The following is an 18,284-nucleotide window of genomic DNA, read 5'->3' as shown; positions in this document are numbered from 1 at the left end:
CTTAAAAGCTACTCTCTAATCTTCCTTCTGCAAGTTCTCTCATAGAATAAGAATCGAATCATAGAACAAAAGAAATACAAAAACTCACTTTGGAATCCAATCATTCCCTTTAAATCTCTTTACCCTTTTGAGATGTTTTCTCTTTTCTCTTCTTTCCAGACATCACTTGCTTTGACTGAGTGGACAGTGATTTGAGAATTTCTAATCTCCTCACATCTTTTTCATTAATATTTATACCTCTAAACCCAAGCAGTGGGTTCCCTTTCCCTCCCTCTCTCCCCACCTCCTTCCTTCTTTCATTTCCTTCCCTCCCTCTCTCCCCACTTCCTTCCTTCTCTCCTTCCTTCCTTCCTTCCCTCCCTCTTCCCTCTGCCTGGGCCTCTCTGTCTTCTCCCCCTTCACCTCCATCTGTTTTTCTTTCTCAGGAAATACTTTTAAAATAAATTTTTGTTGTCAAGAGGTAGTATAAAGTGCATAGAGCACAAATGTTTGGTTGGGCACATAAATATGGTTTGGGCATTTACTTAATCTATTTAAACCTACTTCATAAGTTTTTATGAACATTAATTGAATAGCTATAAAAGGCTTAGAGCATTTTTAAAGCATAATAGGTGTTAAATAAACGTTAGTGTAGCGTGAGTTTAAAGTTACATTCTAAGCTTAGATGGCTAACATGTAATTGGTGTTTTTACCAGAAACTGATCTAATCTCTAATCCAGATTCTCCATTTCCACTCAAGAGTAGGAAGAAGGGAGACAGTGTGATGAGACCTTGAACTCAGCACTAAAACTCTCTTAGTCTGTCTCAGTTTTAAAACAGTATTTTGGGCTACCAAAGTTTTATAAGTTTTTTGTTGTTTGAGAAATACACAGTAAATTACAAAAATCACATATGGTACTCATGCTGTTTCTCCTGCTTCTTCAAGGAAAATTCCATCTCCTTCCTTATTTCCATGGTGGTCTCAGGCAAAATTCTCATTATAATCACTCTCCCTCTGGCCGCACTTAACAAAGCACAGCACTTTCTCTTTCATCTCTTTGTCTAGTGGGGACTTTCCTTACATCATATCTTCCATTCTATGACTTAAAATAAAATTTTAGGATTTGAGTCCCCCAGACAAAGCTCCAGAAATGTAAAAGGGACTATTTGGAGCAGACAGGCTTGGGGAAAATTAGAAAAAAGAATCACACCTTCTTCAAATTAAAAAAAAAAGGAGTGAAAGTTAGTATTTTTTTTTTTATTTTTAATAGTAACAGTGATAAGAAACATAAAGCCATTCTGTACAAATTCAACAAATCAAAACTTGAAAATAATATAACAAATTTGAATTTTTCATCATAGTTATTAAAAATTTAAGGTGTCAACTTAACAAACAAATTCGCCTGTTATTTTTATCCTCAAAACGAGTTACTTTGGGAATAGCTAAAAGAATTGCAATTCAAGACATGCATACTATGGCAAACTGTAAGCAGATCCAGAAAACAAAGTGGAGGGGTGGGTGGGGGGGACTGCTTTTATAGAGAAAAAGGGAGATTAGGGAGGAGCTGTTCTAAAGAAAACTACATTGGAGGAAAGTAACAGTTCAGGGCAGCAACAGCTTCTCATTAGCTGAGCAGCAGAGTTTCTCATTGGCTGAGATGTGGCATTTCTCATTGGCTGGGCTGTTGCTGGCTGGGGAGAGAAATCTTCCTTCAGTAGCAAAGTAGTTGCACTTCCTGCCAGAGATGCCAGCACATATCTTTTCCTGTTTGGAGTAATTGACAATGTATGACAGGGCATGATTGCTCCCTCTACAGGCATTCCTGACTCCAATTTAGTTAAGATTTCTTTTATCAATTTCCACAAAGGTCACTAGGATATAATAATTTTTTGTAAAAGAGTTATGCTCCTTGTTTTCATGGAAATGAAAGTGTGTATTACAGTTTCCATGTGTATTTGCTCTAATATTTGTTTCCTATTTAAAAAATGAGGGCTGGATTTGAGTCATGTGATATGGTAGAACTTAAGTGATTTTTAATATACTTTATGAGGAACTACTTTCTTCACTGGCTAAGTTAATATAAAACGAGAGCTACAAAGATATTTTAAATGGAGTCTAGCAAATTTATACCCAAATATATTGCAAAACTCTAATGGAAGCTCTACTAGGTGTTATAAAATTTAAGCACATTAGCTCTTCAAAAATAGAGGTCTCATCAATAGCACATTTCTTATTATGCTCATCAGTCAATTTCATTGGAAAATATTATGCCACTTTAAACATAAAATCTAATTCTTTCCTTTCAACATAAGTAAATCTTTTGTAAGGAAGAAATTGCATTTGACATGGAAAAAATTGATTTTGAGATTATGTTTGAATCATAGATGTGCTGATTGTGAGGTTAACACTCAAAATGAGTCATTATTCTTTTTTCTAGTGTGTTTTGAATTGCTGTCAATAATGATAGTCTGTAATTTATTTGGCATTAATAATATTTCATAAGCATCAACAATTTGTTTTCTTCAAAGAATTTCACAAACTCGTCAATGAAGAGTCCTCTTCAAGGACTCTTATACATTGACTTTTGTTCATGCATCATTTTCCTTATAACATTAATTTTGATTAAAATATAATTACTACAGACTAAATAAATTTTTTAACTATATTTTTTAAAGTATATCTTTGTTTTACATTACAGAATCTAGATCTTAGTTAATACATCAACAATTTCTAAAAGAGCATTAAATTAGTATCCTCTAATGAGTATTCTGTGGCTTGGAGTCATCAAATCGACTCTCTCTTTGCCTTTTTGACAATGGTTGCAAATTTATGCAGGTAAATGTATTTTTAGTATGCTTCAACATTTGTTGACACTGAAAAGCTTTTAAAATGCATCAGAATCAATAAAGATTTTTACCTCATTGTTTACCATCAAATTTAGACAATGCACAGAACAAGAAAGGCAAAATATCTTTAACATTTTGAGTGCTTCTATCCATTCTTTTTTCCAAGCATTTGTGCAGTATTGTTGCATCTGACACCTGAAATTATTTTTTTATGTCTAGATTTAAGTTGTTTTTTTCTCTAAGTCTTCTTCCAAGAATATGTCTGATTGTTCTATGATTATGTCTTTTACTAGATTAAAAAAACTCAAAATGTTCATTTTGATACATTTTTTGCAATAGAAGAAAATCCCATGATATATCATAGAGCTTCTTGGATTATCCTCTGAACACTAGTCATTGCCTTGGCAAAAACGAAATTGTGTATATAATTCATTCAATGAGACCTTGCCAACATTCTTCTTATGCACACTTACTCTCTGTTTAGAAAACTTAAACAGTTGATCAGATTTCAATTTTGAGCAGTTAATACTATTTTCACTCTCTTCATGTTTACCAAGACTGTTTGATAAATGATTCCTATGTTTTGCCCCATCAGTTGAATATTTTCCATCCCCATCTAATTTGCAAAACAGAAAAAATATATAGAATCCTTCTGTTTGCAATAAAGTAACAAGGATCTAGTACATTTTTAGCAATTTGGAAGAACTCATTAATGCTTCTGAATTCTGTCATTTGGTAATTTAAAATTTTTCCGTACATATTCAAATTACATCAAGTATCTGGATCGTCAGTAAATATATTTGATTTAATGGTTTCTTCATATACGTTTTATCCCAGTTTTTCTGGAAATTTATAATTTATGGATGAAATGGAGGTAGAAGCTAAATTCACATCCTTCTCCATCAATGACATAGTGCTACACTATACTGAGACTAACAGCTCTGAAATGTTGTCCTTTTTATATCATTCTGTTTTCTCCAAAAATGCATCCAATGATACAAAAGATTTTCTTTCATTAACTTCTATGATGGCTTTCCATTTTGTTTTCTAAAACTTATCTTTTTATCCTGACATGTGGGGAAAATAATGCATAATATTATTTTATTAGCTTAGAAATTATTTTAAAATGTGTAAGAATTGAAAATAATATGAACATGATAAACTCATCAAATTTTAACAAAAGGTAATTTTTGTACTAACAAAATTTCCATAACAATAGAACACTCGCTCAAAACTCACTAGCCAAAACAATTAGCTGATAATTTATAACTACTTACAATTATGCTAAATTTTATCTGTGCATGTTTACTTTATAATAATTGATGAGAAGTATATTAGTTAGAGTTCTCCAGTGAAACAGAACTGAAGAATATATATTAAAAAAACTTACTATTAAGATATTGGCTCACATGATTACGGAGGCTGAGAAGTCCCATGATCTGTGGTCTGCAATCTGGAGACCCAGGAAGGCCAGTGGTATAGTTATAAGGCCTGAGAGCTGGAGAGCCAATGGTGTAGATTCCAGTCTGAGTCTGAAGACCTGAGAACAAGGAATGCCGAGGGCAAGTGAAAATCAATGTCCCGGCTCAAGCAATCAGAGAGAGAGAGAGAGAGAGAAAGAGAATCCTCCCTTAGTCTACTTTTTTTCTATTCAGGCCCTCAATGGATTGGATGAAGCCCATCCACACTGGGGTGGGCATTCTCCTTTACTCAGTCTACCAATTATAATGCTAATATCTCCTGGAAACACCTTCACAGACATACCCAGAAATCGTGTTTAACTAGACATCTGGTCATCCCGTGATCCAGTTGACACAAAAAATAACTATCACAATGAGGGATCATTAGTTATTACATAGTGATTCATGTAATAATGAAGATACACATTTATACTGTGAACTCAGTAATACAATTTTTGTCCTATAAACATATGGCAGATCATGTAAAGAAAAATATAACATATCAACTTAACTAGCCCACTTACAACAGGGAATTTTTTCCTTTTGACTTTAAAAAAATAAAAAATAAGATTGTTGTGTAGAAATACAGCTAATTTTAAATTTTGTTAGATCAACAAGCTCTTTCAGTTATCAAACTGATTCCTCTTTCATAAGTCAAAGCAGAGTGATATATTAATATGTGAATTCTGTAAGAATAAAACACTTCCACCTTTGGGAAAATTCTTGTAAAATAACACAGTTGACTGCCGTAGTTATCACCAACACTATTGTTATTGGAAGTGCCTGTTTAAACCAGCACAACTGGAGTTTGCGTCTCTCTTTACTTATGGCAGATTGAAACGCTGCTTCCACTGTTACTTTTCTGCCCAGATTATTGCCCCAGATATTTCCAATCCAGCCCAAATTATCACCCAGAAGTTCCCGAAATATCATACACCACAGGTGCCAGGGTGTAGGGCTCTGTTACTGCCAAAGGTTTCCACTATTAGGATACACAGAAGATACCTCGCCAAGGGAAACTATCACAAGTGTTGCCCATAGTGCTTCCCCCCTAACTTAATCTCTGATGACAACTAGGCTTGGGATAAACAAGCTGATTTACCACTGCTTCAACTGAGGTGTACTTTCTGTGGCTTAATCATGGATACCTGTTTCCTAAGGTAAGGAGAAAACCATTAGATCTATCATAAGTGTTTTGTTTTTTTTTTTAATTTCCAGAATCTTTGGAGGCACGAGATCCACACAACAAGTTATATTAATTGCCATTATTGCAGTGGACTATTCAATTTGTATCCTAATACCACACCAGTGTTCTCCCCACAAAGTCCCCAGGTATCTGTCTGTGAAACACTAATGGGTCCTTGGGTTAAATTTTAAAAAACACAGATCTAAGTCAATGTTTGCATTTTACTACGTAAAAACAGGTCTCAATAGAATTCAGTAATTTATCCAACTTATAAAAGTACTTAGTAGCTCAGCTGGACTGTCCTAGAGTAGAGTTTTCAATGTGGCCTCCTGTTTCTTCTTATGGCAAGTTTATGAATTTCATACCTCATAATTACCAACACTGCTGATGTGTTTAAAGAAGCCCATTTTATTTGAACCAAACTATTATGCATCTGAATGATGAGTTAATTTCCAATTAATGATGAATTAATTTCCGATGATGAGTTAACTCTCCCTGGAGTTCCAAAATATCTTCTTTAGAATTTTAAAGCCTCACATCAATATTCTTCCTAACAGTCTGTTACATTTTTGAAGGCAATGCCAGAAGTTTTCACACATCAGTAGTGGGTCATCCAAGCTCCCTTTCCTAGAGATCAGTTTGACTATATAAGATCTTCTGTAAAAAAAAAAAAAACACTAAAAAGCATTCTCATTAAAAATATGATAGCAACATAAAATAGTTATGTTACAAATGAAAGGAAAAATTATTCCTTGCAAGATAATGAATTAAGACAATTCCACCATGTGGCATAAATTCTATTGACATATTCTTATTTCCTATTTTGCTTTCACATTATGTTCTGAGCAAGAAGCATCAGATTTCATTTTTCAAAATCCTCAGTTGTAATAAAAATGTATTAAAAAGCCCCAATACTTTCAGGCTTGTTAGCACATTTTCAAAGATAACATTAGATGTGCAGCCTCGAGTGGGAATATTAAAACAACACACATCAAGCTATTGGACTTGAGAGGAAAATAAGTTCATGGTATGTTTTGTTGGCCCTGATTTACAGTTAGAACATAACTTTTTATCATGCATTATTAACTGGCAATAGGACAGGAAAAAGTGTTTATTGTCCCAAGATGAATTAATAGCTTTTCTTCAGTAAACATTTGCCTCAGAGGCAGAGTTAGCCGGAGTAATTTCCTCTCCTATTCCGGGGAACTTGCCACTCTGTACCTGAAAATTCAACTTCATAGAATCCTAAAATCTTGAAGAAAAAAAATGCCTATGACAAAGCTAAAGCTACCCACTGGAGCACAGGCAAGTATTAACTCAAAGGAGCAGTCTGCATTGCTACCTTTGTCCTGATGGAAAAGCCTCTCACAGTTTGTGTTCCCTTTGCATCTTCAAGTGCAGACAGACACTTGCTGATTATATACTGAAATAACTAGTTACATGGGACAAACTTACCTCTGACTTCCTCTTCTTCGAAAGCATTTGCCTGATGCCTTGAGGAACTGGAGTCCATTCAATATCATAAAGGGCAGGGAACATTTAACCTGATACTGCTGAAGCTTCCAGCATAAAAAAAAGAAAAAATAGAATTAAGCTTCAAGTGGTTCATTTCCAACTGGACTTTACACTTCATCACACTTTTTTTTTTTTTTTTTTGCTTTCTGTCTTTCATCTTTTTGTTGAGAGACACAGTACTTAGGCCAGAGGATCAAATTTTGGTTTTCAAAGACATGTGTCAGGTCACCACTGCTCCATTCTCATAAAATATCTTACTAATACTTTATAATATTTTTTCCTACAAGGACATCGTTATGCTTCTTTAGCTTCCAGTCATTGGCAATCTTTTGTGATTACCATAGCAATAAATGCTAAATGGTGTATGCATGTGTGCAGGATGAGCCTTTATTTATCTTTGTTATCTTTATCCTTGTTTTTTAGTAGTGTGAGTATGGCTTTCTTTGAATTTATCCTGTTTGGACCTTGAGTTTCTCCACTCTAAGTTTACATCTATCACCAAATGCCCCTCAGGGCTTATTTGGGCATTGGGTAGTAGTCTATACTGTAGGTCAGTTCTTCAAATTTGTGCGTTGCCACAGTATTTTATTTGACCAACCAACAACTGGTTTTGACTGTAATATAGTTTTTTAAGTACACAAAAAAGTGATTGAAGTGAGAATAGTTTTTATCTCACAGAGTGGTTGGTGGTGTTGTTGACTGGGAAGATGCATGAGGGAGACTCCTGGGGTGTGGGAAATGGGTAGATGCTAATGCATGAATTTGAATATATATGAAAAATTAGTTGAGCTGTACAATTAAGATTAGTGCACTGTATATACTTTACTATATGTGTATACATGTATTATACCTTGATTAAAATATTAAGGCTTTTTTTTCGTTTATCATTATTACAACAATGGCCGTTATTATAAATATCTTGAAATTCTACACAGCACTAGCTGTAGGAACTAAAATAATATAATGCAATGGCAATATTTATTTAGATCATTGGTTATTTCTTCAGTAACATTTTTTGGGGCACCTACGTTGTGGAAAGTGTAGAAATAAGACGTAGTTCCTTTACGGAAAAACAGTAAGTTTAGGAACAATTGTATCAGGGTAGATTTCCTATGATTGGGGAAAGTATAGTGGGTTTTTTTTTTTTTTAACACATTAGTGGGGTCAACAACCAAGTCTGAGGGGTAGAATTAGGGAAAGCCTCCCTGAGGAGGAGATGGCTGAGCTTAGTGGGCACTTACGGAGACTAAAATCTAAGTAGAGAAACTTAAAAAGTGGCCCCAAATGGCAGTGAAGTATGTTGGTAGAGGAATGAAAAAGCTGTTACACTTCTTTTTTCCATAAAGGCATAAACCAGCCAAACTGAGCACAACAAGTGGAAACATAAAGAAATTTATGGCTTATTGAAAATATATTCTCATTGAATACGAAAGGTTCAAGGACAAAGTAAGTGTTAATTAAAATTTTGAAGGATGACAGGAAAACTACTTCAGTGTTACCCAGAAATAAGGTCTTAGGAGAAGCTTTCTTCTAGTGGGAGAAGACTTTTTAGGCAATAAGGCAGTGTGATCTTAAATTTTTGCTATGTCACAGTAAGTATTTTAGTTGACTAACAACCGTATTTGTTGTTTTATTTGGCAGAATGATGAACATTCACGGCCAGTTAGGGCTCTGCTTATGTAATATCTATTAACTTCAAAGGAAGACTCTGGCCCAAGGTATTAAGATTTCCCAATATCAGCAGTTTTTAGCCAGTGACTCCACTTCTTGTGGTTCATTTGGCTGACCTAGCCCAGCCAATTCTCCTCATTTCCTGGCATCAAACTCAGACCTCAAATTATCTACTTGCTTACTTCTCATACTCTGCAAACTGCCAATCTTTCAACCACTTTTCTATTCCCTCTGGCTCACTCCTACCTGTTGCCCTATCTTGCTTCACTACTCCTCTGAATCGTCTTCTCCCTTCCCAAATCAAAAGCCATATGGCTTAGTAAAATAAAAGGTCATCTCTCACTCACACAAAATCCAACACAGATGTTCCTGTTCAGCAGGGGGCCTTTCACAGCCTCATTCAGCATCCAGTCTCCTCCCAGCCTCCCCTAGGGCATGAAGTGTTCTGCTGGATCCTCTTCCAGCTGGCACATGGAGGAAAAGGAAGTATAAAGAATCACACTGAAGGTTTTGAAGAGCTAGGACCGGCAGTAGTTCACTTCACTTCAGCCCACCTTCAAGTGGCTAAAATCCAGTCACATGGCCACATCTAAATGCAAGGGAGGCTGGGAAATGTAGTCTAGCTATCTGCTCAGGAGAAAGAGAAAATGATTTTGGTAAGCCCATGGCAGTCACCACCACATTTGCCCATGACCGTTCTATATCCAGTTTCCACTTATATGTGGGCTTCTCAATACAATAAGCTTTACAAACAGATCTCTGCAGTCCCTACCTGCCCTGAGTTGACATGCCTGAATTTTGACAGTAAGAGAGAGTGAGGATTCACACATTTAGTACATACATATTGAGTGCTGACTCTGTATCAGGCACTGTTCTAGGTGCTGGGGAAAAGTAGTAAATGAAGTGAACAATTCCTCATGAGCTTGTATTTTCTCAGCACCTTCTCACAGCCTTGTGAGAAGAAAGAATAATAGCCACCTGCCTGTGTTATAGAATAAGAAGGGCTTCAAGAAGATCATTTTGCTTAGATATATCTCCTTGAAGATTCTTCAAAAAATTAAAAATAGAACTACCATATGATCCAGCAATTCCACTTTTGGGTACTTATCCAAAGAACATGAAAATACTAATTCAAAAAGATTTATGCACCCCTATGTTCATTGCAGTCTTATCACAATAGCCAAGACTTGGAAACAACCTAAGTGCCCATCAACGGATGAATGGATAAAGAAGATGTGACATGTAAATACAATAGAATACTACTCAGCCATATTGTGACATTTGCCACAATATGGATGGACTTTGTGGGTATTATGCTAAGCAAAATAAATCAGATGGAGAAAGCCAAATACCATATGATTTCATTCATATTTTGAAGACAAAATAACAACAACAAACAAACACATAGATACAGAAAACAGATTGGTGATTAACAGAGGGGAAAGGGGTGGAGGGAGGGTGAAAGAGGTAAAAGGTGATAGATAGCAATTAAACTTTTGGTGGTGAACAAGATGTGGTCCATACAGAAGTCAAAATATAATGATGTACACCTAAAGTTTATATAATGTTATAAACCAATGTTACCTCAATTTAAAAAAAAGAAATATCTGCTTGATTCAGGTAGCATATCATTAATAGATATTCAGTCACTTGTGTTAACCCACCAACTCTCTTTTAAGTATATCAAATATTATATTAAACATATTAATTCTTCTGGAAAGAATGATCTATTAAATCATAAGAGCTTCTGTGTGAATCTACCTGTCAGATGCCTTTCTTTGAGAAGGAAAAATAGTGATATCTACAGGATGAAAGAGTCCCCAAGAACACATAAAATATACATAGATAGTTGGGTCTGGCCCGGTGGCATAGTGGTTAAGTTCACACATTCTGCTTTTGCGGTCCGGGGTTCGCGGGTTCGGATCCTGGGCACAGATCGACTCATCACTTGTCAAGCCATGCTGTGGCGGCGTCCCATATAAAGTAGAGGAAGAGGGGCTCGGATGTTAGCCCAGGACCAATCTTCCTCAGCCAAAAGAGGAGGATTGGCAATGGATGTTAGCTCAGGGCTAATCTTCCTCACACACAAATATATATATATTTATGTATATATATATACATAGATACAGGAAAAAATAAAGAAATATTTCCCATTTTATAATTTCACTTCAGACATCTACATATGTCATGGTAAGTACTTTTGCATTTTTACAAAAATTTAAGGAAAAATATATCAAAAGCCAAGATTTCACCCTGAACATTAGATGATGAGCTCCTTTTCCAACCATTAAACTAGTCAAGTAAAGTACTGAATGTCTAACACCATGTGATGCAGGCCAATTTGTATGTCCCCAAAACCAACTACTGTATGATCAATCGACCTCACAGTACCCTTTCTCAAAATCTGAAATAAATACTCTTGAACCTTGGCTCAAGGAGATATTTTTCCTCTTCCCCAACTCTGCCTTGGAATAGTTGGAATCCTTAAATCCAGTAAGAGAGGAGATTATAAATTTAAATAATGGGATTTGGTATGGAAGATTTCTAAGTACAGTTTGTTGTTTCGAGTGTTCCTGTAAAGGAGGAAATGGTATGAAGAAACACAGTCCTATTATCTTATATCAGCAGCCGGAGCCCTAGGCTAAGACATTTTATTTAAATTTAAAGAGCCCACATAGCTATTCAAGGCTGTTTTCAGAAATTGAATGTTTCATATAAAAGATCTAAAATGATCTTTGTGTAAAGTGAGCTTGTATTCCTAATTATTAAATCTCTTATCTTGCTAATAAGAAAATATACTAGCCATTATGTCTTTGAATTTGCAGGAATTTACACTCTTATTTATCATCTCTCTCTCATATATTATGATGAAAATTATAGTGAATACTGTTGAAAATTAATCCTTTCTATCCGGGCTGGTTAAACAATGTCTGAATTTTTGTTAGCTATCTACATATATAGATATATAGAAATTTTATCTACAAGAGGCTTAAATCTTATTTAGTCCAAGTCCTTCATTTTACAGATGAGAAAACTGAGACCTAGAAAAGTTATGAAAATCCATTACTAACACCAGAAAAACAACTCAAGTGTACCCTCCCTTGAAGGTGGGTCAGCAGCATCAGCCCTGTACACTAAGTATAATGCTTTTAAATTAAAGAACTGGATTGGACTTCAGATCTAAATCATATGAATAGGTTTTGAATTAGTTCTAGGATGGCCATCAAGTAAAAATAAACAAGGGTCAAAATCTGCTTTTTAACAAGTAATTTAAATTTACACTGAGTACAGTTAATTGCACATGCTCATGAAGGGGCAGTAGCCCAACAAAGCCATGCCCTGTAACCACTTAGGGAAGCAAATATTTTATTCTGTTTTGAAAATGGGTTTACTTCTGCTAAATTAGTTATCCTGAGGGAGGGTGAAAACTAATTCAGGGCTTGTTTATCTATTCAGAGGGATACAGTCCTATTCTGCCTGCACTGCAGAAATTTGAGGAAACTCTGGTCCAAGGCATTAATGCTGAAACTTTAAATCTGTTCATTGACTCTTTATAGGATTAACTTTCTAAGTATATTTAAGTTCTGAGGCATTTGTGTGCGATGGAAGTCAGACTCTTAAGCCTAATCAGGAGCTGTTGCTGCGGTTTATTTATAGTTCAGAAGGTCAAACTGATTCACTTAATTGGAAAACGCTGCTTCCTAGTCTATGTGCCTATTGATGTACTGTACATTTGACGCAATTAGTTACCAGGGTGAGATTCTAATATAACCTTTGTTAATAAGGTGCATTCTCCATAATGGGCTGTTTGCAGTTTCTAAGAGCCGTTTACATGATGTGCTCGGTAATCAGTTATACAGTGCAATTCCCATGGTGGAGAGAAAGGTCTACTTTAATTGGAATAGTGTAGAAGGCTCAAATCTGAGAAAGCTTTTAGTAGTCTGTGGTTGATTACTTGCAGAGTTCCACATATGCTTTTAAAATGGAAAAGGCATGTCTGTACAACTAGCCTGACATCGCCCACTTTCCATTTGGAAAGTGGCAGTAAAGGATATAGACATCACAAAGGAAAGAGTAGGTGGATGACAGAATGGAAAATTATTTGCCCACTTAGACAAATATTGTTCATAGCATAACCATCCCTTATTCACTTTGCATCACAGAACACACAGACACACACACACACACTACAATGGCACTTTTATGAGTTTGTTCTTAGAATTGCTTTTTAAGAGTACTGCCATCAAAACCATTTGACCAGAGAGAGAAGTCAATATGGCAGCGTAGGCGGACTCTGAACTCATCTCCTCCCACGGACACAGCAAATTTACAACTACTCGTGGAAAAATTACCCCGGACACAGAACTGAAAACTGGATAAGAGAAACTCCTGCAACAACAGACAATCCTAATTGAGGTGGAAGAGGCAGAGACTCCCTTCTGGAGAGAAAAAATGCCTCCTTCACAAGCCGCCAGCTTCACGGCTGCGCGGGAGCAGCTCACAGGTACGCAGCCTCCCTGGAGGCGCGGGGCCCTGAGCCAGGAGCCCTCCTGCTGTGGGCATTTTGCGGATCCAGCACAATCGAGACGAGTGGCATAATATCTGGCTTTGCCTGCTACTAAAACATTGGGGAGTACCCCCAGAAAAGCTGGCTCACAAAGAAATTAAAACTGGCTCTTAAAGGGCCCATGCACAAACACACTTGTTGCAGAAAGCAACCTAAAATCACCAGAAAGAAAGGTGCACAGTGCTTTGGTGAAAACAGAGTCACCTGATAGGCTGTGAGTGCATCTTGGTGAGAGGTGAGACCTCTCCAGGGACTGGGACTTTGGCAGCGGCCATTGTTGTGGCCTAGTGTGGGCGTGCTGACACAGATGCCATTGGAGATCTCCCTGAGGCCTGCTAGCCCAGGATCTGCCCCCCTACTAGAGCACTGATTTAATATAGCTCAGCCAGGGCAGGCAGCCCACCCTAGAGACTGGCCCCACCCAAAAACAAGCCCTCAGGCAACTTGTGGGCCTGCATAGATTGGTGATTGGATTCTCTGCAGCCTAGCTACTGAGCCCACTTCAGTGGGGCAGGGCGTGCACAAAGAGCAGGTGGAGAGTGTGGGGCGGTGGTGGAGTGTGTGGGGCTTCCACCGTGGAGAGACTGGGTCCACCTCAGGAGGTCGGGGCGTGTGCATGGGGTAGGACTGTGTTGACTGTGTGTGTGGACCTGTGGGTGGCAGGGCTTGTCAGCTGCAATGACTTGTGCTTCTTAAAGAACCACATAGGGGGTTTGCCCCACCTTCCAAAGCCTGAAACAATTGGGTGCTCCTGTGCCTGAGGCCAGCCCCACACAGCTGCAATCCTCAGAGAGCGGACAAGAGACATAAAGGCTGGAGGCTTATAGCAATTGTAAGGCCCTGAGCCTAACAACTTGCCACGCTGGGGGCCTACTGACTTAAAAGATATACTGCAACACAAATGTGGTATTAGAACTTGCAGCCAACTGTGCTGGGGCTCCCCACACCTGATAAAGAGACTGAAGGGCCCACAACCACTACAAGCAGCTGAGCATTACAACAGCTGGCCAGGGGCATAACACAGCCTCCCTGGGTGTCTACAGGGAGAGCATACAGGCCACAACAGAAGGACACACGTAGCCCATAGGGGTCACCCCTGGAACATTGAGAACTGAGGGAAGCACACTGTGGGCCTCATAAGGCACCACTTATACAAGGTCACCTATCCAAGAGCAGGAGATGTAGCTGATCTACCTAATACATAGACACAAGCACAGGGAAAGAGGCAAAATGAGGAGGCAAAGAAATACATTCCAAGTCAGGGAACAGGACAAAACTGCAGAAAAGGAACTAAGTGAAACAGAAATGAGCAACCTACCCAACAGAGAGTTCAAACAAAGAGTGTTAAGGATGCTCACTGATCTGAGGAGAAGAATAGATGAACTCAGTGAGAATGTCAACAAAGAAATAGAAGGTATAAAAAAGAACCAGTCAGAAATGAAGAATACAATACTGGAAATGAAAAATTCACTAGAGGGACTCAAAAGCAGAGTAGATGATACAGAAGAATGGATCTGCGAGCTGGATAAAAGACTAGAAGAAATCACCCAAGCTGAACAGATAAAATAAAAAAGAATTAAAAAGAATGAGGACAGTCCAAGGGACCTCTGGGACAACATCAAGCACACTAACATCCGTGTTATAGGTGTCCCAGAAGGAGAAGAGCGAGACAAAGGGACAGAGAATCTAGTTGAAGAAATAATAAATAAAAACTTCCCTAACCTAAGGAAGGAAACAGACATCCAGGTACAGGAAGCACAGAGAGCACCAAACAAGATAAACTCAAAGATGCCCACACCAAGACACATCATAATCAAAATGTCCAGAATTAAAGATTATGAGAGAATCCTAAAAGCCGCAAGAGAAAGACAAGTTACATAAAAAGGAAACCCCATAAGGCTATCAGCTGACTTCTCAGCAGAAATCTTACAGGCTAGAGAGAGTGGCACAATATATTTAAATTGCTAAAAGGAAGAAACTTGCAGCCAAGAATACTCTACTCAGCAAGGTTATCATTCAAAATGGAAGGAGACATAAAATGTTTCCCAGACAAGCAAAAATTAAAGGAGTTTGTCAGCAAGAAACCAGTACTACGAGAAATGCTAAAGGGACTTATTTAAGGGGAAAAGAGAAGACCACAAATAGGAACAATTATCTATTTCCATGATAAGAAGTTAATGGATACAAAAACATAAAATGAAGGAGGAGGGTAGTTAAAGAGTAGAGCTTTCAGACAGAGGTCAAACTAAAGAGACCATCAATTCTGTACAGAAGAAGAAAGGAACAGAGAAGGACTACTAAAACACTGAGGAAAAAAAGTTAAAAAATGGCAGTAAGTACATACTTATCGATAGCTACTTTAAATGTCAATGGACTAAATGCTCCAATTAAAAGGCATAGGGTGGCTGATTGGATAAAACAACAAGACCCATATATATGCTGCATACAAGAGACACACTTCAGACCTAAAGACTCTCACAAATTGAAAGTGATGGGATGGAAAAAGATACTCCATGCAAATGGCAACGAAAAGAAAGCTGGGGTAGCAGTACTCATATCAGAAAAATAGACTTTAAAACAAAAACTGTAAAAAGAGACAAAGAAGGGCATTACATAATGATCAAGGGAACAATCCAACAAGAGGATGTAACTTATAAATATATACACAGCCAATGTAGGAGCACCTAAAAATATAAAGCAATTATTAACAGACATAAAAAGAGAAATAGACAGTAACACAATAATAGCAGGGGACTTTACACTCCACTTACACCAACGGATAGATCATCCAAACAGAAGATCAATAAGGAAACATTGGCCTCAAATGACACACTAGAATAGATGGACCTAGTAGACATATACAGAGCATTCCATCCAAAAACCGAAGAATACGCGTTCTTTTCAAATGCAGGTGGAACATTCTCCAGGATTGATCACATGTTAGGCCACAAAACAAGTCACCATAAATTTAAGAAGATTGAAATAATACCAAGCATCTTTTCTGACCACAATGTTATGAAACTAGAAACCAACTATAGGAAGAAAATCAGAAAAGCCACAAGTACGTGGAGATTAAACAAAATGCTACTGAACAACGATTGGGTCAATGAAGAAACCAAAGGAGAAATCAAAAAATACCTGGAGGCAAATGAAAATGAAAATACGACATGCCAGAAATTATGGAATACAGCAAAAGCGATTCTAAGAGGGAAGTTTATAGCAATACAGGCCTATCTCAACAAACAAGAAAAATCTCAAATAAACAATCTAACAATGCACCTAAAGAAACTTGAAAAAGAACAACAAACAAAGCCCCAAATCACTAGAAGAAGAGAAATAATGAAAATCAGGGCAGAAATAAATGAAATAGAGACTAAAATAACAACAGAAAAAATTAATAAAACCAAGAACTGATTCTTTGAAAAGATAAAAAAAATTGACAAACCTTTAGCTAGACTCACCAGGAAAAAAAGAGAGAAGGCACAAATAAGTAAAATCAGAAATGAAAGAGGAGAGGTTACAACAGACACCTCAGAAATACAAAAGATTATAAGACAATACTATGAAAAGCTATATGCCAACCAATTTGACAACATGGAAGAAATGGATAAATTCTTAGAATCATACAACCTTCCAAAGCTGGATCAAGAAGAAGTAGAGAATTTGAATAGACCAATCACCAGTAAGGAGATCGAAACAGTAATCAAAAACCTCCCCAAAAATAAAAATCCAGGACCAGATGGCTTCCTTGGTGAATTCTACCAAACATTCAAAGAAGATTTAATACCTACCTTTCTCATATTCTTCCAAAACATTGAGGAGGGGGGGAAGCTCCCTAACTCATTCTAAGAAGCCAACATTACCCTGATACCAAAATCAGACAAGGACAACACAAAACAAGAAAATTACAGGCAGATATCACTGATGAACATCAATGCAAAAATCCTCAACAAAATACTAGCAAATCGCTTACAACAATACATTAAAAAGATTATACACCATGATCAAGTGGGATTTATTCCAGGTATGCAGGGATGGTTCAACATTCGCAAATCAATCAACGTAATACACCACATTAATAAAATGAAGAATAAAAATCACATGATCATCTCAATAGATGCAGAGAAAGCATTTGACAAGATACAGCATCCTTTTATGATAAAAACCATGAATAAAATGAGTATACAAGGAAAGTACCTCAACATAATAAAGGCCATATATGACAAACCCACAGCTAATATTATCCTCAATGGTGAAAAACTGAAAGCTATCCCTCTAAGAACAGGAACCAGACAAGGATGCCCACTGTCACCATTCCTATTTAACATAGTACTAGAAGTCCTAGCCAGAGCAATCAGGCAAGAAAAAGAAATAAAAGGGATCCAAATTGGAAAGGAAGATGTGAAACTCTCACTATTTGCAAATGACATGATTTTATATATAGAAAACCCTAAAGAATCCACCAAAAAACTTTTAGAAGTAATAAACAAATAGGGTAAATTTGCAGGACACAAAATCAGCATACAAAAATCAGTTGCATTTCTATACACTAACAACGAAGTAGCAGAAAGAGAAATTAAGAATACAATCCCATTTACAATTGCAACAACAAGAATAAAATACCTAGGAATAAATTTAACCAAAGAGGTGAAAGATCTGTACACAGAAATCTAAAAAACATTGCTGAAAGAAATTGAAGAAGACACAAAGAAATGGAAAGGTATTCCGTGCTCTTGGATTGGAAGAATTAACATAGTTAAGATGTCCATACTTCCTAAAGCAATCTACAGATTCAATGCAATCCCTATCAAAGTTCCAAAAACATTTTTCACAGAAATAGAACAAAGAATCCTTAAATTTATATGGAACAACAAAAAACCCTGAATAGGTAAAGGAATCCTGAGAAAAAAGAACAAAGCTGGAGATACCACACTCCCTGATTTCAAAATATACTACAAAGCTATAGTAACCAAAACAACATGGTACTGGCACAAAAACAGACACACAGATCAACGGAATAGAATGAAAAGCCCAGAAATAAACCCACGCATCTATGGAC

General features: G+C 36.9%; 1 protein-coding gene across 2 annotated transcripts; it reads right to left on the bottom strand.

The window, feature by feature from the left end:
• Positions 1-1,262: 1,262 nt before the first annotated feature.
• On the bottom strand, positions 1,263-9,175 carry LOC147916453 (uncharacterized). 2 transcript variants are annotated; one of them, XR_015552991.1, is made up of 4 exons: positions 9,006-9,173; positions 6,928-7,031; positions 4,217-4,366; positions 1,263-1,744 (listed from the first exon to the last, which is right to left on the bottom strand). XR_015552991.1 is itself a non-coding variant. In XM_087434692.1 (4 exons), exons 2-4 carry the CDS (start codon positions 6,983-6,985, stop codon positions 1,583-1,585), a joined length of 351 nt encoding a protein of 116 aa, XP_087290818.1. In that variant the 5' UTR covers positions 6,986-7,031; positions 9,006-9,175; the 3' UTR covers positions 1,263-1,582. The 2 variants fall into 2 exon arrangements, 1 of the variants encoding a protein (XP_087290818.1); XM_087434692.1 differs by having other exon boundaries at positions 4,236-4,366; positions 9,006-9,175.
• Between the last annotated feature and the right edge of the window lie 9,109 nt (positions 9,176-18,284).

The sequence above is a fragment of the Ceratotherium simum genome, chromosome 8 (assembly GCF_057802395.1).
Source record: "Ceratotherium simum simum isolate JZ-2026a chromosome 8, ASM5780239v1, whole genome shotgun sequence".
Taxonomy (NCBI): domain Eukaryota; kingdom Metazoa; phylum Chordata; class Mammalia; order Perissodactyla; family Rhinocerotidae; genus Ceratotherium; species Ceratotherium simum.
The sequence above is the reverse complement of the archived record's forward strand: the minus strand, read 5'-3'. Positions and strand labels throughout refer to the sequence as shown.

What these genes read in the sequence shown, in the direction of transcription:
- LOC147916453 (XM_087434692.1), bottom strand. Translation starts at nt 6,985, where the DNA reads ATGGACTCCAGTTCCTCAAGGCATCAGGCAAATGCTTTCGAAGAAGAG. An exon ending in CGAAGAAGAGGAAGTCAGAG is followed by an intron (nt 4,367 to 6,927) that starts GTAAGTTTGTCC and finishes CCTTGTTCTCAG; the next exon opens with GTCTTCAGACTCAGACTGGA. An exon ending in TTCTCAGCCTCCGTAATCAT is followed by an intron (nt 1,745 to 4,235) that starts GTGAGCCAATAT and finishes TACTCCAAACAG; the next exon opens with GAAAAGATATGTGCTGGCAT.